The sequence below is a fragment of the Trachemys scripta genome, chromosome 6, assembly GCF_013100865.1.
Source record: "Trachemys scripta elegans isolate TJP31775 chromosome 6, CAS_Tse_1.0, whole genome shotgun sequence".
NCBI classification, from domain to species: Eukaryota; Metazoa; Chordata; order Testudines; family Emydidae; genus Trachemys; species Trachemys scripta.
In genome coordinates, this window is record NC_048303.1 from 30,655,022 (window position 1) to 30,679,356 (window position 24,335).

A 24,335-nucleotide genomic window follows, 5' to 3' on the forward strand; every position below is an offset into this window, starting at 1 on the left:
AAAACAAACAGTTCTTTGGTAGACAGTTAAGCTCTGGAAACTGTCTAGGCAACTATATATAAAAAAGCATTATTTTACTTTAAGCATTACTTCACATCATGCCACTGAAGCCTGCACCCTGGAGTTGGGGGGGCGTCACTCTTCCCCCACCAACTTTCCTGTCTGGACCAGAGTTTCCATCTATGAACAAAACTCTCTCCCTTCCACAGTCTTTTCAGTCCTTCCCTCCCTGCAGTGCACACTGCCCTACTATGCTCTATTAGTGCAAACGAACAATATTTGAATCTCTAAATGGCTGACACAGCACTTTAGAGATATGAACATTTTATTTTCACTCAGCTGCTACCAACACAAGTATTCACAGAGTGCAATAGTAAGGATTCAAAAGGTTCTAGCTTCAAGTATTTCATTGCTCTCATAAGACACAACCAGGGTCAAGCAAAGCCCTTGCTAGACAGCAGCATACTACATACAATGTGTTCTTTCTGCTTGTGAAATTGTGGGAGACATTTTATTTTGTCTCCAAATCCCCCAAAAGACTATCTAGGATAGTCCCAAATTAGCTAATGATTCAGGTATCAGATTTTGTTTGGCTTTGTTTTCTTTTAAACAACAAATGCAAGTTAAAAAGCAGTGGGCCACAGACAAAAAGTTATTGGGATGGGTGATAGGCCTTCAGATTGAGAGAAGGGGAAGAATGTAAAACCTAAAAATATTCTATAAGAGAAGTAGTAGTAAAATTGGACACTTTTCCTTTTGTTTCTATTATTTATTTTTAAAGACTAGTCAATGTTCTCTTAACCCAGGTTTCCGTGAATATATTTCTGTTGTGAAATTATTCTAGTTACACTGCTTGCCTTAAATTTTAAATAATGTCATAGATCAGGCAAAACTACCATAGGCTGCTTTTGAGTATTCACATGACCGAATAATTTGGATATTAGTCTTTCACCAACTGTACTCTATGTACAAGTGGAATTTCCAGTTAAAAATCAGTGTACCAGCAATTTTCTGCTGAAACATCATGTTCAAACATTACTGGGTAAAATAGTGTAATGGTTCTGAACTAGCAAGTCTAAGAAGTTGTTTTCAGATAGATCACTCTGATCTGATGCAGTTTACCTGTATAAAATGTGTATGACATTTAAATACAATCAATATGGTTCCATTTTAATCTGGCAAACTCAACAGTTTACCACTACTGGCAAGTAAGATTAACCTAGACTCAGTAACAGCATGTCTAACCTCAAAAATCATTGTGGTTCATTGCAGCAAGCAAGTTCATAGGTCTCTATGGTGCCCAATGGGACTACAGAAAGTCCTCATTTGAGAGAAAACAACAACAATACAAAAGGGTCACTACACCTACATAACATTGCAGTTGAAGTCATTTTAAACTTTCTATGTTTTGTTAGATTTTCCAAGTAAAAATAAAACAAGATTCACCTTAGGTTCTTTATAATACCAATCTGGCCTTAATAGTATCTGTTTTCATTTATATCAAGCAATTGTATAAATTACACACGTTTTTGCTGATATAATGAATAAAAATGGGAAGCCCCCAACAATGCCAAACAACAGTAGTTTAGAAAGTTTAACTGGTGACTAATGCACTGATGCAATACCACAATGCAAAATTCTTTCAAAATATTTAGGAGTTAGAGATTACTTGTGGAAACTGTAATGTTTCCTAACAAATCAAGTGTTTCAGGGACAGACCACCCAAATGTATTATTATAAAAAGATGTCAGTTACGTAATTACATGATAAAACAACACATCTCTACTCTTTTGTTTTTTAACAAAATGTATTCACTCTAGAGAATACAAGGTTTACAGCAAGAGAGTGGTTGAATCAATTTTGCTAGCAATGAACTTCCTTGTGTTCCGATTATTTTGGAAGTGCTTTAACTTGAACCATGATAATGTACATATAACACCAGGGAACAAAAACACTACCCCTTCTCTGCATCTGAAATGGCTTTACTGAGACCACCTACAGTGACAAAGTGTATCTAACTCCAGATGAAGAAACATGACTACTTTTAAATTTAACAGTCATCTTATACCATTTCACCTTTTACAAAAAGGATGCACATACAGTAGAACATCACTAATCTGCATACAAAACAGTAACCTTTCCTCACTTCTCAGCAAAGAATAGAGTGCTGAAATAAGATACCATACTTACAAAGAGCTTTACTTTTACAAAATATAGTAAAAAAATTTACTAGTACACTATGAAATAATATAAATAATTCACATTAACCACTCAAACAATATACACTATGATGCATTATCCTTTTTTATTTGTATTTGCTAATTCACAACGGGTCTCCTAGTAATTATTACAAATGAGTACCGTTCTATTCTAATCTTTTAAAAGTCTTTAAAATGCTCTTGACTTACATTTAAACTGTAATTATTAAACCTGTAGCTATTTTCTTAACAGATAATGAATAATAAAAGCATGTAAGTAAGTTATATTGTATGCATATTTGCCGATCTCTGGTACGAAAGTTGTATTCACACCTGTGGTACACAGATACTGGTACACACCCCACAGGTAAATATTTAATCGCCGTAATAAATTATATTCACTATGCAAGACCAAAATATTGAAAATAACTACTTTGTACCTTATTAGCCATTTCGGTGTTTTGTGTCCACCATGATTTACACAGTATAGCTAACACTACTAAGGGGATTCTCAAAATTTGATAAGAAACCATGTGCCTTGGCAACCCACAAGACACAGACAACAACACATTGAAAGACAAATGAATTTCAAGTCAGATAATTACAGTGGTGGATCTAAAGTATCCTACATAATGAGTACACTGAAGGGGAGGGTGGAAGAAAACAGGATCCACGACGCTATTGTAGAGAAAGCTGGAGAAGGACATGAATTGTTTAAGAGAAATCCACTCCTGTCTATTCTCATTTCTGGATGACTATTTTGTTTGTTTACATTTTCTTCTGGAGTTGCTAAATATGGTTGATTTGCTTTAGGTCAGACAATCTTCAGTGGATGACTTTATGCATTTCATGGGTGGCTGTCCCACTGGTACACTTTTACATGAACCTGAATTTGAAGATAAAATATATATCTGAAACTCATCTACTGTATACAGAAACTTGAATTTAGCTCCTATCCACACCGTAACTGTTTAAACCAGATGTGTCAAACTTATTCGTCAAAAAAGGTCCAACTTCCACTTTTAATTATGCCCCATGGACCATGGTATCATGCTATCACTGACAAACTGTTCCTGATCTCTGTTAAAGAGGGAAACTGCTTTGGCCCAATGATTAAGTTCAGAAAATAACAGACTTACATAAAGAGCAAATATTTTAGTCTTGGCTTGTAAATGGGGGGTGGGGGGAGATTAGGACTAAATGTTACGGGATTAATGATTAGAGTTCTGGAAGATGGGCAGCTGCTGGGTAGTGCAGCTTGATGTGAAAATACTAATGCTGTGCAGGCAGAGCTAACTTACCTAGGGGAACTTATTTTCAGATTATTGACTGCATCACAGAAAAACAAACTGATTTTTTTATATTGAACATGAGTGTGCCTACAGTGTGTACTGCAGAACCTCTTGAACACGTAAAAAACAACGGCTAATGAAGTCAAGTGGTTTCTCCAATTTCATTGGAAGAGGAAGCCACAGAGCAGTACAAATATTAACTTTTGAATGCAGTTAGAGAAATTTTACAAAGTTAACATTAAGGCAAAAATAAAGTTTGGTGATACAAGTGCTTAAAAGTCAGACTACTCTGATTACTAACCTCTTTTGCAACATGATGTTAGCAGATTATGATGTCATATTATTAAAATGTGAGATTATTTTATACAGAAATGTGTAAGCAGGTATTCCTAGTTACATTCAAAAGGCATTTAGAATAAAGTCTACCATCAATTCTTGAGATAATGGCCTCAAATCAGGTGAGAATTTAATGGAGGGTGTGGGGCAGTGGGAGAGGAAGAAGAGGGAAGGTGGTTATCAAAATGTGATCTTAAAGTCCAATAGCATAGGTCTAATCAGCTCTCTACAAGCCATTAAAGCATGGCATCTTGTTCTTTCCTAGCACTGCAAGATATCAGATCTCAAAAAAGTCCTTTTGGTAACCGGTTCAGGACTTACAGCAAGTCCTGATACTTGGACAAGTATAATTTTAAAATCACTGGGTGCTGTATTTCACTATGCTGCATATAGTGTTTCATACAGTTTTTAAAAAGGTACAGACCCAAAGTTTTCAAAGCTGGCTGCCTAAAGCCATATTTAGGCCCCTAAATAAAAGTAGTCTGATTTCCAGAGATGCTGAGCACTCAGTTCCCACTGACCTCATTCCACTGTACTTTGTCTGGTCAGTTTCACTGTTTTATTGACACACTCCTCCTTAGGGTCTCTACCAGTAATAGCAGCCAAATTGAAACTGTATGTAGCATCAGAGAATCAGAAAAGCAAGGGTTGGAGGTGGAAGCAAGAGTGGGGATGGCTCAGAAAGCAAGTTACCATGCCAGAGACAGAGGGGGCACAATAAACCTTAGGAATGGTAGACAGGACCCATAGAGTAACCCTCCTCCCATCCACACATCATAACCTCTGACCCGAATTCGGTGGTGCTTTCAACCTCGGCTAACTGGTGCATCCTAGCCTAAAGCCAAAATAAGGATTTCTCTCAGGCTGGTAGCCCTCTCACTTTGCATTGAGGATGCAGGACAAACCACTTGAGCACTGATAGTCCTTTAATGCCTTTCCACAATTCCCCATATGCTCAGAAGGACCAACAATTTCTACCAGAATTCACTGGGAAAGAATCAGAGTGGCACAAAGAGCCATTGAAAATGCCCAGAGGTCCTAGTGACACACACAGGTAAGTATAGCACTGAAGACACATTAATTTCAAGTGTGGCTTGGCAGTGAGGCTGCTCACACCCAGATTAGGCTAACCCAGGTGCTCAGATCATCAGAATTACTCCTGCAGTGAAAACATATTCCCAGAGAGTAATCTGCATAGTCGTGGCTAGGACTGAAATGTCACGAGTTCAGTCGGTTCAATAAATGGTACTTTTAGATCATCCACTAGTCAATCCAAGAGAAGCTGCTGAAACAAATTTAACATTGCTCTTTTTTTAAATTTAAATTACATTTTATTTTAAAATTAATTTTAATTTAATTTAATTAAAAAAAAAAAGATTACAAGAAAACTGATGCACCCTAATGCCGTAGAGGTTATTTGGGCAGTTTAAGCAAGAGCTGGAAAGCATACTTTAACTCATACAAGGACTAAAGTAAGAGTACTGCCAGAGAATGTGATTTGGAACGATGCTTGGAATATAAAATATTCATCTGTTTTGCAAAAGAAAGAATCAGAAGCACATCAACATAATCAGTGATTTTAAACTTGCCTATTAAGCAAAGACACTGATAGTTAACAGATGCGTTTATTTGCAAAAGATTTCAGAGTTTACCAGTCTACATCACAAATCTCCCTTAACTGGATTGGAACCTGTGTCATAATAGGAAAAAATAGTAAAATAAAAACGATATAGAAAATATGGCATTTGTCCCAGCAATTTAAGGATATTTATTGCCAAAACATATTTAACTAGTGTTTTGGTAACAACGTCTTCCAGTTTATTTCCAAGTAAAGTCAGAACAAAAAAGTCATTTGTATCTAGACTGTAGGTTGTTGCCTCATCCACTAAAGCCACTGAATTAAAAGCCTATTTTTTGGCATTTTTTAGACTGAAGTTGGAAAAGTTGTTTGTAGGTCTTTTCTTTTTTTAAATAGTTGCTTTCAAGGATACCTTAGCATATTAAAGAAAATCTAGACTTTTGTAAATGGTGTATAAACACAATAGATCTCATTCTCATTTATATTTTGCTCCCATTGCAGCAGGCACTATACAAACGCAGTAAGACAGCAAAAACATAAAAAGAAAACTGATTAACTGGAAGGGAAAAAAATGCAGTGACCAGCAACCGGCTACTGAATGATTACTTTTATGTCTCTAGCTGCATCTCTCTGCCAAATGTAAGGCGGGTCAACGATCAGAAAGGGTAAACTTTTCCAAAGGGTGGTGATCCTTAACTAGGGAGTTTCAGCAGCAATAGGACCATTGCAAAGAAAGGTGATAGTAAGGAAAAATAAACAATTTCCACGCTTGGGGGCAAATCATCTGGTTGAAAGAGAGCCCAGGTTTCCAGACTGGAGCAGGATGTATGAAATTTTGATTTAAAAAGAGCCACTGTGACAGGGCATCTGCTCCACATAGGACTGGAGGGGGATTAAGGTAGCCAGGTAGGCTTATTAACTCCACAGGCTGCACCTGGAGGGAGAGCCAGGGAGCAGGGAACTGATTAAAAGCTGGCTCAGCTGGGAAGGAACAGGCAAGTCCTATAATGCCAGGAAGCTGGTAACAGACAGGGGCTGCTGCTGGGAAAGAGCAGTCACTCCCTATGAAAAGGGAGGAGTGTTTGGAGCTGGTATACCAAGAGCAAGGAGGGGAACCAGGATTTGTAAGAAGCAGTCCAGGGAAGGAGCAGAGAGGTTGGGAGAGGATATTCCAGCACTGCTGGGTGTAGGGTCCCTGGACTGGAACCTGGAGTAGTGGGCAGGCCTGGGTTCCCCTTCCAGCCACTGAGGGCATGGTATAGACCAGATGTGGGGCAGTGAACAGAAAGACCACCTGGGTCACTGTGGTACTGACAGAATTGAAGGACTGTACCCCGGAAGGGGAACACTAAGTGACCTAGCTGGAGGGCTGTGTCACAAAGAGGAGGCTGCAGTCCCTGGGATGAGAGAGGACTGGGAGCGAGGAGCTGCAGACCAGAGAGAGAGTGAGTAACTGTGCAAACCATGGAAGGGTGCGTCGACCTTGAGAGCTAATCCCCAGAGTGATCAGGAGGAGGTGCCAATCAAGCAGTGAGTGGTGCTCCCCTTCACAGACATATTAAATATTTGTAATATAAACACATTTTGAACATCAAGTACCTGCTATATTTAGCATACCTCCACTATATCATAGGAGGAAATTGAGATACAGTAGGGGAGAGGTTGGTGAAGAAGTAGAGACCATATGTTTACATTTTAGGAGCTGCTCAGAGGATAGCCATAGAAATACTGAAGGCTGGTTTAATTAGAAAATATATATTTGGATAGTGGAAAAAGGTCTGATGGTGTGATAGGGAATCTCTATATCCTGGTATGCAGTAGTGGTAATCAGGAAGGTAATGACAATGCATTAATTTTCCTGCCACACAACACGCTTGGGCAAATTGACCAGGGTTTTCAGATGAATGAATGACAGACACATGGGATGGCTCCAATCAGCAAGCTGCAACTTTATTTAATATACATTCGGGAAGAACATAAGAATGGCCATACTGGGGCAGACCAATGGTCCATCTAGCCCAGTATCCTGTCTTCCAACAGTGCCAGATACTTCAAAGGGAATGAACAGAACAGGGCAATTATTGAGTGATTTATCCTGTTGTCCAATCCCAATTTCTGGCAGTCAGAGACTTAGGGACACCCAGAGCATGGAGTTATGTCCCTGACCATCTTGGCTAATAGCCATTGATGGACCTATCATCCATGAAGATAACTAATTTTTTTTTTAAGCCAGTTATACTTTTGGCCATGAGTTGCACAGGTTGACTATGTGTTGCGTGAATAAGTACTTCCTTATGTTAGTTTTAAGCCTGGTGGCTATTAATTTCATTGGGTGAATCCTGGTTCTTGGTATGTGAAGGGGTAAATAACACTCCCCTATTCATTTTCTCCATACCAGTCATGATTTTATAGACCTCTATCATATCCCAGCATCATATCCTTCCCCTTACTCATCATTCTTCTAAGTTGAACAGTCCCAGTCTTTTTAATCTCTCCTCATATGGAAGCTGTTCCATACTCCTAATAATTCCCCCCCCCCTTCTATGTACCTTTTCCAATTCTAATATATCTTTTTTGAGATGGGGCAACCGCATCTGCATGCAGTATCCAAGGTGTGGGCGTACTATGGATTTATGTAGTGGCATTATGTTATTTTCTATCTTATTATTAATCCCTTTCCTAAGGCTCCTAACAGTCGGTTAGCTTTTTGGACTGCTGCACATTAAGCAGATGTTTTTAGAGAACCATCCATGATGACTCCAAAATCTCTTGAGTGGTAAAAGCTAATTTAGACCCCATAATTTTGAGAGTTTGGATTTTATTGTTCAATATGCATTACTTTGAACTCATCAACACTGAACTTCATTTGCCATTTTGTTGTCCAGTCACCTAATTTAGTGAGATTCCTCTGTAACTCTTGCAGTCTACTTTGGATTTAACTATCTTGATGAGCTCTGTGTAACTCAAAAGATTGTCTCACCAACAATAAAAGATATCACCTCACCTATCTTGTCTCTCTTAACTACCTTGAGTACTTTGTATTGGTCACCCCCTCTTCCATGTCATTTATAAATATATTGAACAGCACAAGTCCCGATACAGATCTTTGGGGGCCCCTGCTATTTAACTCTCGCCATGCTGGAAACTGACCATTTATTCCTACCTTTTGTTTCCTATCTTTTAAACAGTTACTGATCCATGAGAGGACCTTCTCTCTTATCCCATGACTGCTTACTTTGCTTAAAAGCCTTTGCTATGGGACTTGTCAAAGGCTTTCTGACAGCCCAATAGACTGACAGCATTCTGACACATGCTTGTTGACACCCTCAAAAAATTCTAATAGATTGGTGAGGCATGATTTCAGTTTACAGAAGTCCTGTTGAAGGCGGCTGTCTTCCCCAACATATCGTGTTCATCTAGGTGTCTGATAATTGTATTCGTTACTAAGGACACTCCAAGGCAAACCCCCTCTTACTAGGCATTTAATTGGTTTCAGTGTAGGTTCCAGGGCTCCAACACACAAACAAAATAACAACTTGGGGTAAACTTTACGTCCCTCCCCTCCTAGGATGAAGGTCCAACAGTGAAACCTAGGGTCTTATTTTACCTTTTTCTGCACTGGCCAAGTGTCAAAATGAGTAAATAGTCTTAACTTCACATGAGCTTTCAAATCTCATTGCTTTCAACCCAACTGTGCCTCCAGGAAGCTCTAAGAAAGGCAAAAAAAAAAAAAAACCCACCAAAAAAGCCCCAAAAAACCCACCCCACTGGACTTCAAAGTGATTTGGCCCTATTAGGAAAAATTCCTCCCTGATCCCTAAAAACAGACGATTGGTCACACCTGCAATATTGTAAGAGGCACGGCTCCTAAACTACAACCAGGGGAAGGAAGAGTGGGGCAGCTGATTGGAAAGTAAGATGCTTTTGAAAAGCCCAAGCTAGCTTAAATGGTGGGCGGGGGAAGAGACACTTGGTAGTCAGTCAGCTGGCCCCATTCCCTCTTGCCCATCCAATAGCTAAGCAGAGGATCAAACCAGAGTAAGGGGGAAGCCATCACCATGCTGCTATGCATGCACTCTGGGCTTCTCCTCTTCCCTGCTATCCGGTCAAATTGCTTCCCTGAAGAAGGGGTGAGATAGTATTGCCAAATGTCTCCCAAAGAATAAATGTCTAAAAGAGGTGGCAGAGCGTCCATTACGATTAGTCATTCACAAAAAATGAGGTTTATATATGGACTCCCAATAAGATTGTGGATTGTTTTAACAATTGTTTACCCTTATTATTACCCTTATGTAAACCCCAAATTTATTGGTTTAAACAAACAGTTCACAATACCATTTTTTCTTCATCTGGTGCCTTTTTAAAAAGAAAATGAAAAATTTTACACAACATGTTTATAGTTCCTACCACCTGCTACCCACAGGGCAATTTAGGATTTTAACCACAATGGAGTTTAGCACTAAACACAGCTTGTTCTCCATTTCCAAAATCCTGTAGAAACTCCTCCGCTTCACATCTGCAGGACTGGAGGACTGCCAGTGTCAGATCTATTCTTCACAATATCATTCCATCTATGTAAACAGGGATTGCACTGCAGAAGAACATTCTGACCATGTCTTACTGAAAGGTGATGTCATATGATGTTAGTTTGATAGCTTATTTGAAATGAGTTAGAAGCCTCAGTCCATTTCCTAAATAGCTGGCATCCTATTTCTCAATGAACACTATCAGAACTGGCAACCTTGTTTGCAGAATCATTTCACCCACAGAAACTGTCCTTCAAGATCAAAGTTGAGACACATGGCTCAGTCAACATGGATGTTTGCAAAGCATCTACCTGTGCTGTACTGCTAGACACAGAGGATTTCAGCTACTAGGACTGACCATCACGCTTTTCAAGAGCATTAAATTCAGTTTAAAACAATATATTTTTATACAAAAAGATAGAGCCCTGGCGCAAAGAGTTCAGGGTCAGAAAAGTCTACCTGGATCAACCAGTGCACTGATAACATTTTACAATAGACAACTCATTGGGACAGAGGACTAAAACCTCCCCTTTTAGTCAAGCTAAGATCCACTGCTGTTGTTGCACTCAGATTTTATAGTTATAGGGGCCAAAAAAATAATGAGATAAATAGATGTGTTTGCCATCAAAATACTGTCTTTAAAAGACATTGAGCCAAATTTTTGACTTCATGGCAGCCCCCATCACTATATCTAAACTCAAGCAGTTTCAGATTTATGCAGACTCTCTTTCCCCCTCCCTTTCCCAACAGCTAGATCTTAAATGTTTCCCCAGACTATTCACTTATTTTGCTTTCTGACAGCATAATACAAAAAGCCTTGTTTAGAGAGCCCACATTTTTTTCAACCTAGATTCATTTTTATACTGTTTGTGTTTACTACTTTCTTCTCCAAGATCATCATATTCCAGGCTGTAGCTGCTGCTCCATTCTACCAGATGCTACAAATCACAGGGGTGTATTTTGACTAAGTTTCTTTGTCATGTGATTAAGAGAAGCACAAACCTTTTACCAGGCCCCTTGCTTCATCTTTGTTTTTCACACTTTTATTTAACTTTTGCAAACTGTATTCAGAGTACTCTTATGGAGTTGAATCATTCCCTTAATTTCTTCTTCTAAAATACAGTAAGTTTTACACATGTTAAACCAATTTTGGACAAATAATTAATGGTTTTGCAGCTTTTTTTGCGTTTATGCACAAAAAGCATACACCCTGAGGCTGTACTATCCTCATTCCTCTTTATTCATTATTTATGTTATGGTACAGATTAGAGGCCCCATCAGAGATGGGCCCCGAAGTGCAAGGTGGTGTAGACACATGTTAAAAAGAGTTCCCCCAAAGAGTTCATAAATCTAGAACCACCCTCTGATTGACATTGGGGATGATGCATGTAGCAAACACAGCTCTCACTACTTAGCTCTTTAAAAGTAGCCAGGATAACGCACTTGAAAATATAGCACCGGGAATAATCCTGCATTACTCAGGTTCGATTGGATGTAGGGTATAATTCTGAAAAGTGCTCGAGTGTCTTAGGACACTCCAGATTTCCAGAAAAATATCTTTGATACTTACAATCCTAATTGCCTGCAAGTAATTTTTGAAAAGGGAACTTTGGTGTTTTGCAAGCTTTTCCCTATAATGCCTGCTCCATTTCTAATTTCTATGACTATATATAAATATAGCCCTCAGAACTGAAGCTCACACAGGGGTTTTTATGTAAATAGCAAGATTAGCTGTTTGTAAGAAGATGCCTTCCCGGTGAGGAAAAAGTATTACCAATATTCTTCGTTTCCACTGATTCCACCCACCATACTGTGCAGGAGTTCCACGTCACATCAGAGAACAAAATGTGTTCAAATAAACTAAAAATTGCATTCTACCACCATTGCTACTAAAGCTCTAAAATGAAGTAACGATGAAAAAAAGTTACCAGAACTAATATCTATATACTGTGGTAGCCATGATCACCCTGCACCTCTGAGCCTCTCCCCATGCCCCAGGCCCCTGCCCTGATTCCCCTCCCGCTCTCTGAACCCCTCAATTCCAGCCCAGAGCACCCTCCTGCACCCCAAACCTCTCATCCCCACCCGGAGCCGGCACCCCCAATCAAAGCCCTCACACCCCAACCACAATTTTGTGAGCATTTAAGGCCCACCATACAATTTCTATTCCCTGATGTGGCTCAGGCCAAAAATTTTGCCCACCCCTGTTTTACAGCATTTGTATTCTCTTTCTTCAATGATTCGTTTTAGCTACTCTGCATTCATTACCCATTGTACTTTAATTTATTCAATAAATTTTTTTTTCCATTGCACACCAATGTGGTTGGGGCTATCCAAACATCAGTGTTCCAAGATGCTTAAAAATGTAATCAGAAACAGACAATATTATTTAGATAAATATCAAATAGTTGGAACCCTAGTTTTGAAGAAGCATTAATCAAAGTAATCTTGTTTTTAAGGACAGATCTGAGTGTGAGAAATAATTTGGTACATGAGGAGATGAAGTGAGATCCAAGAATATGAGGCAACAAAATATTCGTTTTGTTTTATAAATTAGCAGATATACCATTATACATGTTTTATGTACAGTATGTCATTAGCAGAACCTAAGTTTTCAATTTTACCTCATTTTTCTAAACAAGGTAACAATCTTAGTTTAGATGTATGTAGAAACTAGTATGTATTAAAATTACAAAAAAGTTTTATTGGTAGTTTCCATTAACTATGGTATTTCTGTGACTGGACTGCCCACTAAGTTTCATTTTTAGACATTACTGCATAGTCACCAATACTGAATATATAATTCAACTATTCTTTTTGTCATTGCACTGTAGTATTGTTTAATTCAAGCTACACTAACTTTGGGTCTGTATCATATCAACTTTTGACTGATTTTTTACTTAAAATTAAAGTACTACTTTCAGATGTAGCAGTTGAAGTTATTCAACTGAAATCTCCAAGACAGTCAACAAGGATGCCAATATCACTCATTTAGATTTTTACAAATTCACCTGACCCGTGATCTGGGTAAATCTACACTTTTTAAAAAATTATCATGGAGTTCTCAGACATGAACACTAATTTGATAATTAATTAATGGAATTACTGTAGCACCTGTGAGTCCTAGTAACAGACCAGGACCAGACTGTGTTAGGCGCTGTTCAAATGGAACAAAAAGAACTTACAATCTAACTATAAGACTCAGACAAATGGGGGAGTACAAGGAAACAATACTAGTCAGCATGAAAGGCAGTGGTCTCAGCACACCAGACCTCTAACTCTTAAGTTTCTTGTAGGCATCATAAAAAAGGAGTTTTATGGAGAGATTTGAAGGAGGTTAATGAGGTAGCTTTGCGGATACAGGGATCTCACCTAGGGTGACCAGACAGCAAATGTGAAAAATCGGGACAGGGGATTGGGGGGGGGGGGGGGTAAATAGGAGCCTATATAAGAAAAAGACCCAAAAATCGGGACTGTCCCTATAAAATCAGCACATCTGGTCACCCTAATCTCACCCCAAGCATGAGGGGCAACATGGGAGAAAGCAAAAAGCTGCTTGTTTGAAAATTTAACATGTGGGTGTTGGAGGCTGGCATCATGGACTGAATTGAGACAACCAACTAATTTCACATAAGCCACCTAGTACTAACTATTTATTTAAATAAATGTCCTGTTACCATCAACATAGTCTTTTTTTTTTTTTTAGTCAAAAGTCCAGTGAAAGCCTCTACATTCCAATCCCATGCTATAAACTATTCCAAACTAGCCACTTCCCTTGTCTATGCAAGGGCAAAAGATTATTCAATCTATGGGCTAACATAGTGAAGACTGGTATTACACCATATAAGCAATCTATGTTGATGGGCAAAATAGAAAGACATTTAAAAAAAATGTGTCAGAGTATTTTTGTGTGACTAACTATTGTTTGTGGTGAAATTAAATGAGCTGAATTGGAGGCTGTTTCATCTCAGCTGTGTGGGCACTTTACTGTCAGAGGCTTTCTGATCTGGCTTTGGAATTATCTGCTGCACTGAGCCACAAAACTTGAATTCTTAATGTAACCTGGGAGTAAAGTTGAAGGTAAATGCAATTCCACTATCCCCAGATTACCGGCTGTATCATTGTTTTGACTATTACCAAATGTTTACTCTCCTTGCTCTTTCCAAACCAGAAGTAGCACATCCTGTTAGTCCAAGAGAAAGCACTGACATTGCAAAAAAGGGTTCACTACATCAGAAGCCCTCAATCAGAAGCCCATTGGGAAATGAAAAATGTTTTTCACCTTCCCTTTCCATTTATATCCTTTTCACTCCTTCCTCTTTTCCACCCATCTTGCCCCTTCGCTGCACCCATTCCCCCAGAACTCAAGCAAGACACCCAAGGATATCTAACTTGATTTACAAGGGTATGGGGAGATTGGAAAGCCAAAGTGTGTAGCTGAGGCATTTCTGGAGAAAGACCCTAATAGAAATACAGTTGCATTAGTGACAGACCAATCATTTTTAAAGGCTAGAAGTCATACATGCACTGATTTCACAAGAATACAAGGTTGTTTATGTTCTTCATAGCCATGACATACTCCCTTAAAGTTAAAAAAACATTGTGGCATTAACATACATACGCTTCTTTGACTCAAAAGGATACAAACCGTCAGTTACCATTGCTATTTTAGCAGTAGTTTTTTTTTAAATGTATGAATTGCTATCTTAAAATGTTTAGATTTTATTTCTGTGTTCAATGTAGTTCATTCTAATTGTGCTAGTAACTTTATCTGCTTTGAGTGTAACAAAAGCCTTTTTTTTTTTTTAAGGCTACTCAAATGTTAATTTTTTTCCTAGCGTTTTCTTACAAAATTTAGCTGGCTGTTTTATAATTTGTCACCTTTTGTCTCCTTTCAGCGATATGTCATTAAGTCTTTAATTTGGTGTTTCCTGTTGTCTGCAGTAGGATATATGCTGTTTTAAATCCAAAGGATTGCAGACATAGATGGTGGGTAAAAATCTGTGAACCATAAGTAAATTCTTATAAGGAACATACAAAAAAGACTGTTCTTCAGTCAGACTTAAGCCATTACTTTCTTCAAAAGAAGAAAAGACACAAGTTAAGAAAAAGCACCGCCAAAGACCTTCTGCCCAAACGTGCATCTCCATGAAGTTTCCTGCTGAGTGCATATGAATGCACTGCGATCTGGGAAAAGGATCCAAATAGGATTTCAAACATCCAAAAATTTTAACTCAAACATTTAGGTATTTCACCATGCTGCTATTCATTCATTCACTGATTTTTTTTGTCTTAGTTTAAAGAGATGCTAAACAAAAGGAGACTAGCTCTACATGTATTTACATTCCAAAACTAAGCTCCCCCTCACCGCCCCCCTAGTCTGTCATCCCTTCATAGCTAAACAAACCGTAAAGTCTACGTTCTCAAAGCACAGTAACAAACATGGTAAGCGGAAAGTTTCTCTTAAAAAAAAAAAAACAACAACACACCCTAAAAGTAGTTTTAAGCCATTGTAGCTCCCTATGTTGTTTTGACTATGATCAGCACACATTCAGATAATACATGCAGACTAAATTAGTTGAGGAATGGGATCAGTTTCTTTACTATTTTGGCTCTACTGAGCCAGTGTCTTTACTATTTTGGCTTTGTTCTTTGACAACTTCTCAGCCATTTGTATCTTATCACTAAGATATATTGGTATATACAGTTATACATGTCAGAATAATTTGGCACATATTAAATTGCATAATACGTATTCAAGAGCATAAATCAGCGAAAAGCAACTATAAGAATTCTATAGCAGAGTGGCTCTCGCTAGGTGAAATCCTGAAGAATCACTGCAGTTCTGTTGCATGGGGGAGGGGAGCAGACCATGTAGAGGCCACAGAAGGGGCCTCTCCAATCCCTTGCATACTACACAGTACTGCAGTGGCCTTTTCTGAACGTGGGTGGTGGGGCCAGGGCATGGCCACCAGGTCAACCAATTGGAAACCCACCAGCTGTAAATTCCACGTATGGGGCACAGCGGGCTGTTGGGGCTGCTATAGCCAACCAGTATGGACTAGCTGCATACGTCCTTGGCTGTGTCATTAAATTGGAGAGGAGCCCTTTCCCATCAGCTGAGTTGAAGTCTTCCTGTACAAATATGATCCCATAAGACTTATACAGTCTATTTCTTATTCTTACTTATATATTAAGCACCAACATGTTCAAAGCACTAAAAGACACAAAGGAAGACAGAGATCCTATCCTATGAGGTTAGAATCTAAAGTCGCACAGGGAGCCAGAGGATTGTTTGTGGTGACTACATTTTACTGACCTGATGACACAGATCTAGTTGAGCTCCTCCTGCTGAACACTCACCAGGTCCTTTAAGCCTCTGGAGTTTTAACTGAATCCATGGACTGCCCTGGCTGGGAAATGTAGGTATGGCTCAGGGTGCAGATCCCCTTTCTAGCACTGCCCCCCAGAGAGCTGAGACCTTGTGGCCCAACTGCACAGCCCAATAGTGACTCCTCGGCTTGAACAGACCCTCGGCGAAAACTCCAGACATGATCCGGATTTACAGTTACCTCTTCAGGGGCGTGACACAGGTATAATACCATTGCTCTGAATAGCATGAGGAATACATAGATCTTCTCAAAAATAATAGCTGCTCCCCTGCTTTTGCCTGCCTCAATTTCCTCATCACTTGGGAGAATTCTTTAGGCTGGGGGAAGGGTCCTCAGTGCCCTCTGCACCTCATGGCTTGACTTCTGAATCATGAAGCCCCTCTGCCCCTAGGTCAGCTTGCTTTCTATGACTTTGGTTGTTCCCATAACTAAACCACCCACTCCCATCCTCTGCTACAAAAGCTTCTCTTCTCCTGCCCAAACTTCTTGTCTCTTTCCCAAAAGTCGTCTTCTTTATGGATCCTTTGAAAACCTGTGCTTTATCACGTCTGTCTTCATCCTGTTTGAGAATTTTCCGCTCTCCAACTGTCACCCCCGTCAAGCCGCTGGAGAAAAATGGTTCTGCTAGCTTCAGCCAACCTCTATAGCATACCCATTGTGTTGTCACAGTACAGTCATTAATGTTAACTACTTTCCATAGTCCCTAACCTGGTGAGCACATGGCACAGGACCTGCTAGCCCATGGTGGATTCCACATTTACATAGAGGCATTCAATGATAGGGCAATTTTCAGAATCATGACTTCAAGTCAACTAGAATTCATAAGTAGTACAGATTCCCCAAATAGTCACACATGGGTTCTCTTTTGCTGGCCTTCCAGAAATAGGGTATTTAAGAAGGGGTATGAATGAAGACAGCTTGGACTCCTGAATCACGGGGATACGAGGAAGTTCCAAGCACAAGAAATAGCACTAATAAGAGAAGACATCCATTTGGCATATTACGCACTATGGATGGAATACAGATCACAGGTTTATTTGCATCTTGGTATATTATGTTTGTACTTTGTTATATTTTGTATGTTTAAATTATATAACATGCAAATAAAAGCTCTTAAAGAGAGCTCATAAAAATGGTTAGAAGCTTATATACCCAATGCATAAATACTTACTAAAATACCATACCTCCTTACAAGCCCTCTTTTGATTAGGAATGGCTTAGCGTCATTAGCGTCAGGTTTGAAACATCTAGAGTAGTACGAATTACCGGTCTGAACCCTAGCAGAATCAGTCATGACCATAATTCCGAGGCAGATAAAATTGAGTTCCATGCTGTTTAATATTAATAGATGCATGGGCAGCATGTAATGGAGGCTAAGCCTCCCCAAACCTGAATTTGTGGCCCCTGAAAAAAAATCTCCCCCCACCATGGCCCTGAGGCTGGAAGAGCTCTTGCTCCTGGAGGAGGCACAGAGTTTTTCTGGTCTCAGGGCCACAGCAGGGAGGTGGGAAGAGCAAGCAGGGGGTGGGGCCTTGAGGGGAAGAGACGGAGTGGGGGTGGGGCCACAGGGTGAGGGGAAGAACGGGGACCAGGCCGTGGGGAAGGGGCAGAATGGAGTGGGGACATGGGTGGAAGGGCTGAATGACTTGGGCCACCTAAGTCCCATTTTCAAAAGTGACATAGGCACTTAGTACTAGTAGTCATTTTAGAAAATTTTACCCAGCATCTGTCTTGGTAAAGATACATTCATACTACTCTTTAAAGGCTTAATTTGCCTCTTAATTCCCATCTCTCTCTCTCCATACACCCCCCCCCCCCCCCAAAGCATCCCCACAGTGATATGTCATCACAAGGAAGGATCCTGTCTAAAAAGGCAGCATTCACCTAGGAAGTAATAAAGTAACGGACAAATAAGCAATGGCCAATACTGATCTAATGATGCCTTGTTGGCAGTACTTCCTAAAGTTATCTCATCCACCATGATGTGGCACAGCTATCCGGAAACAGCATGGGAATGCAAAGTATCTGGATCTACCCACAATGTCTGGAAACTCCTGTTAATCTCTATTTTAGAGACGGTGTGATATATAGTAATGAACTTTCTCCCCAAAGGAAAATGTGAAGTCAGAAGTCTTTTTTTGCTGAAACCTGGAAATGCAATATTTTGAGGCCTGTTTGTACTTTTTTTTTTTAAACAAATAACATTAAGAAATTTGTTGTTTTATTTAGAAGCCAATGGGTTTACAATTTCATTCAGTTTGGTTTAAAAAAAAAAAAAAAAAACCACCACAAAAAGCCTTATGCCCTTATTTGGAAAAAAAAATCACAATTTTTCTATTTTTTTCACATATATAAAAGTGAATTAGAAGCTCTCAAACATACCTACAATGCTTCCAATCAAAATCTTTACACTGTGAGTTAAAATTAATGTGAAAAAATAGATCATATATAAACCTGCAGGTCTGGAAGAGAGACAAGAATTTTTAAAAAAGGTAGCAGAGGAAAGCTCAAAATCCCTGAAAATAATCTACAAAAAGATGTGTGTCTCAGAAGTATGCTACAACTGGAGAACAGGCAAGTGTGGTCCCCTTTCTTTTCAGAGGTGTAGAAAAGAAGCAGAAAAACTCCTAGCAAGTTACTTGGACGTCCAGTCTAGACAAAGTCTATCATTAGTTATCTTAGCTAATATAAGATGATACAATAAATATTATATCATTATTCTTGGTCCTTGGATTCACCATCTCAGAATGGAAGGTCAGCGCCTAGCTAAAACTAGTTATATCTAAAATCTTAACACACTACCAAAGAACAATGTACACGAAAGTATACTAAAAGATCTATCTAAAACTAATCTTGGATAAATCTAAAAGGCACTGAAGACAAGGATCTTACAAATCTCTGAGAAGTTCCTGAAGTGTGTCAGCTAGACGTGGTAGGTAGGAAGGAACTGAGGCAGCCACAGTGCCTTGCATCCTTTTATAGCTTTGCCCTCAGAACATTCACAAACAGCGAGGGTAGGCAGGGGTGGCGGAAGCTTCCTCACACTGGGGGAACGGAAGGGGGTGAAAGAGTGCGTGCACTGGCACCCAATCCATAGCCCCACCCCCTCATATCACCCCTTCCCCCTTATCCTGCTCCTTTCCCCCCATTCCTGGCCCTTATAGCTGGTAAAAAGTGGGAGGGGCCATGGTCCCTGGCCCCCCCATTCTGGCATACCTAGAGTGCTCTTGCAGGTGCCGCTAGTTAAATATCTACCGTCTATGTTTTACCCAGCCAGTGCATCCCATGAATGTCAACATGCAGAGTACACCTCGAAGAACTCTGATTACACACATCTGATTACTTTCACATCTATTTGTGTAATATAACTAATGATAGATAATATAGAATATTATATGGGATGTGTGTGTATACACTATCATATTATTCTATATTATCTAAGATAGCTAAAGATAGACTTTGTCTGGAGTAGACACACACACAAATAAATGAATGGAAGGAAGAGCCTACAGTGCCAGGGGTTTTTCCAGAAAGGGGACTAGCACCAGGGGACAGAATAAGAGGAAGGGGAAGGTTCTGGCAGCTCATTCTAACAAGCCTGGATAAAGCATCTTAACTTTCGGACACTTACCCAGTCTCCCATAACCGGTTTTTATGTCTTGCAATGTATCTCTCTCTTTTTAATCACTTAAATCTGACTTTTTTTTATTGACAGAAATGATTATAAAATATATTGTACCTTGAAAATTCTGGCATAAGAGAGCAATCTTCACTACCCTTTGCAGTATTTACAGACAGTATCCTATTGACAGAAGGTGCAACTAAATATCTTACAAAACAGCAAACAATAAAACTGTGGTTATACAGAAAGCAAAGCTACATCTCATCTTGTCATAACCAGTTTGAAGCAATTCTGAATGGTAGATTCCTCTGGGTATTACTTAAACTTTCTTAATGAAATTCAGGTGTAATCCCTGAGGCTCTATAGCAAAGAGTACATTTAGATCAACTACAGAATATGGTATTTGCCAAAGGGGGATTAATTATGTTTAGATGTGTCTACTCTGAATACCAACAAGTCTACATTCACTATTTACTGCACATTTCAAGAATATGTGCTAACCAAAAAATTAAATATAAAAGATAAAAGTTTTATATGACTCCTTTCATCAAAGAAAATCATTGCCTAATATATCTTCCAAGACTTTATTTTCTTTTGTTTTACTTCTATTCAGTAGAGCACCAACATGGTCTCTCAATCCTCTCTTCTCCTCCCGCCTCCCAACTCTTCTGACATGCATGCAGCTTAAGGTTTTAAGATGACGTATAATAAATGTCAAGCAAAATCTCCATGACTAACTCCCTGAGATTTAAATTGAGGGTACTTTTGTGATGATATGCTACTGGGCATAAAATAATCCAGGCCACACAGCAGAAATAGAAGACACTTTCAGTATTAACATGATGCAAAACTGAATTTGAGCAAACACTGTGGAATGTCTGACTTTCAACTAAAGACATTAGCTTGCCATTCTGAATATACCCAACTCACAAGACATCTTTTTCACAATGGTAAGCTTTAAGGGCTCTATTCAGCACAAAGTAGTCATTAAGCAGTAGCTGTGTAATGCTAATTTTGCCTCATATGTTTGTCGAAACAGGACCTATTTCCTCCTCCCCAGCAATAACTAAATATGGCAAAAAACTTCATGGAAGTGACATCAGAAGATACAGTACATAATACTCTTAATACTTACAGGGCCTGGATTTCCCCTGACATCCCAGTGTTTTTTCCTGAATGATATGTGGTTAACCAAGCATAAAGAAATTTAAAACTAGCCACATGTTGCAACTCTGGCATCTCCCAGAGTTTAGTTTAGGAGACAATAATGAACCATCAACCTAGAGACTCCCTCCACTCCTGCCATTTCCCCTGATAAGACTTACTTTCTCCCCATCTTCAGCTCTTGCACGTGTGATACTCCAACTCATTATAGTGTCTTGTACAGTCTGTGCAGCCTAAAAGGTTAAGACCAGGATTCAGTTCTATTATATCTTGGTTCTTACACTGTCCTCATCACAGTATTATCATGAGTGCTATCAGGTACACATTAAATGACATGATTAACATCTGTCATGTTTGGGTTGTTTTCTATCCCCTCCATTGTACACACAATTCTCTGACCGAGGAGAAAGAGAATTGTGTGCACAGAGGTTCTCTCTCTTTTGGCAGGATTTTGGTTTTATTTTTAATATGTATACAGTTTATGTACAGTTATATGTACAGTTTAGGTCTAGCATACAGAACAGCAATGCTTCTTGCCTCCTTGAGAAGCAACACATCTCCCAGCAACTTAGGTTTCCAGTTTGTTTCATTTCAGCCTCACAACCTATCTCCCCAAAAGGCTGGACTGTGGTGCAGCCAGTCTCCACAGCATTCCATAGTTTATGGGGCTCTGAAGGTTGTGGTTATTTTCTGCGGGAAAGAGCCTGTGTGAGCAAGAAAAACTACAAGATTTATGTCAGGCACTCTGGGAAAATAACTATACATTTAAAATTCTATATAACTATTGACTTTAGAAGCATCAAAATGAAATTCCCATTCTCTTGTTTCATTATTATATCTTTGTTGTAGGTTTTAGAGAAAACACCCTCACAAACAGCTGATACTGCACTTTAGGATATCTGAAAGCTTAAAATATTTGAGATATTACAATGTGCGAGTAAAATATACTTGTTCTCTAAAGAGAACATTGTCAAGGGGCTGATAAAAATACACATGAAACATCAAACAATCCATTCATGCATATGTTTTTGTATTAAAACTATGGTTAGAAAACAGATGCATCATCTTTAATCATGTTTTACAGCAATCTGCAGCTTTTCGGAGTTTTATAAATCAACCTATTGTTTTGCTAAACTGGAACTGTAAAGGCAACACAACGAGCATTCAAACCTAACTACCCTGTATTCCACATACTGTAAGCCAAAAAAAGACAATGCTATAAATCAATAATGCAGTATGTTGACAATTCTTGACAGTCTCAGCATGGATTACACATTCCTAGATTTACTTATGCAGTGACAGAATTAATGGGTGTGCTTAGATATCGTTCGAGAGACGAGGTGGATGAGGTAATATCTTTTATTGGACCAACTTCTATTGGTGAGAGAGACAAGCTTTCGAAAGCTTGTCTCTCTCACCAACAGAAGTTGGTGCAATAAGAGATATTACCTCACCCACCTTGTCTCTCGAATATCCCTAGAATCAACTCAGTTACAATTATAATACATAGATATTATTCATCAACTTAAAATGTTTAAGGACAACAAGATAATACACTGAAGTTCCTTGTCCGATTGCAAATTCAGCCATACATGAAAAGTAGTCCTCTTAAAAGCAAGGGGACAGGTAAGAAAAAAATATTTCAATATGCTTTTTTCTAGGTATATAATCATCTTATGTATGAGATTAACATGCAAATTTTAAAAACTAGGTCAAAAGACAAGTGGAAGTAACAAGGTACATCCCAATATTTACCACGGTACAGAAGTTCAAATCTGAACATATCCCATTTCATAGACTAGAATTTTGTTCATATAGAAGGCTGATGAAGGTAACAATCCTGAGATGTCAACACTTTAAAGTTACTTGTGCTAACAATGACTTATGTAGAATAAATTCAGAATAGATTAGTACTTTGGGAAAGAAGCATCATAATACAATTCTGGTTCTTGTTCTTAACTAGTTAGGTAGCACCTCCTCACCACCTCACAGTACCTACAGGCGAAGGCAAGCAGAAGGGAAGGACTACCACACAGTAGCATCCTACCACATATGCATGCATCTCTCTCTGTCATACAGATGAATAAACAAACTGCATTTTGTAAACAGCTGTATTTTCTCAGCTCCTGTGTTAATTCTAAATCCAAACTGCCAGGTTCTAGAAGTAGTGACTTATACAGATCAAACACAACGTCCTATTCATTGTTTACCCAGACTGGAACAGGAACTGCAAGGGTGAGTGAAAGGGCAACATTCTGTTCTGCTTTAACACCATAACTATAGGAAGAGGCATCGGTTAACAGTGATTTAAGATTAATTAGGTAGTCAGGTGAAGAGAAGGGATGAGATCTATATTCTATTAAAATGGAAGCCAGAATTAGTTCGATTAATTTCTGAACATTTGTTTGAATGTCAAATTGTCCACGTTATTTGTTTTAAATGGTTAAGTTCCTCCAGACGTTACAAATCAAATGGTCAGTTAGATGTTGAAATACTATTGCCTTGCATTTTAAAGTGTGTACAAAAGGAACTTCTTGTAATACGGTTACTGTATCCAATGTGTCCTAATTTTGCAGTTACTATCTCCTACAACTACAGTATGTCCCAACTTCCTGTAGAAAAATGGATGGACATATTGCAAAACTGAAAGTAGTAGACAAGGGGAGTATTCCACACTATCTAAACAGAACAGCCAGTAAAAGTGATTGCACAAAAATGTAAACTGTTAGATCCAAACCCTGCCAGTTTTCATTGGATGACCTTCACACTGCTAAAAGTGACTAGCAAAAGAAGAAAAATTGTATATGCCCCCTTTTTCTTTGCTCCTTTATTATTTATACAGCAGTCCTGGACATTTTTAAAGAAGTTTTAAGGTATCTTTTTGTTTGTTTTCCCCTACTTGTGTAACAGAAGTATTAGGAATATCAATGCTTGTCTTTTCTCTTCTTTGGAGGACTACAGCATTAGAGTGGGAACTTCCTCACACGTGATGAGACAGGCCCTGTATTTTCACAAGGAGCTTTTTCTGTTCAGTACGTAAAGAGTTAAATAAGTGTACAAGAACAATGAAAAATAAAACAATTTAATTAGCAATCATTTTAATTGTTAAGTGTCAAAGCAACTGGTTTCCTTGCAATGTCAATCCCACTAGTTCTCCAGGCTTCCAAAAATACTTTTACTTAAAAACCAAGACCAGTCACAGAGGCAGGAAAAATAGGCTTTTTTT

General features: G+C 38.9%; 1 protein-coding gene across 3 annotated transcripts in view; it reads right to left on the reverse strand.

Annotated features, from left to right (window-relative positions):
- Window positions 1-24,335, reverse strand: part of ARL15 (ADP ribosylation factor like GTPase 15) — a 316,757-nt gene that overhangs the window by 80,540 nt on the left and 211,882 nt on the right. Inside the window, exon 5 of one of the 3 annotated variants that reach the window (XM_034773248.1) lies at window positions 21,115-21,342. The exons of the other annotated variants lie outside the window; for them this stretch is intronic. Within the exon in view, the coding sequence (XP_034629139.1) occupies window positions 21,226-21,342 (117 nt within the window). The 3' untranslated portion in view covers window positions 21,115-21,225. Of the gene's footprint in view, window positions 1-21,114; window positions 21,343-24,335 lie in introns of those variants that run through there. 3 annotated transcript variants of the gene reach the window in all.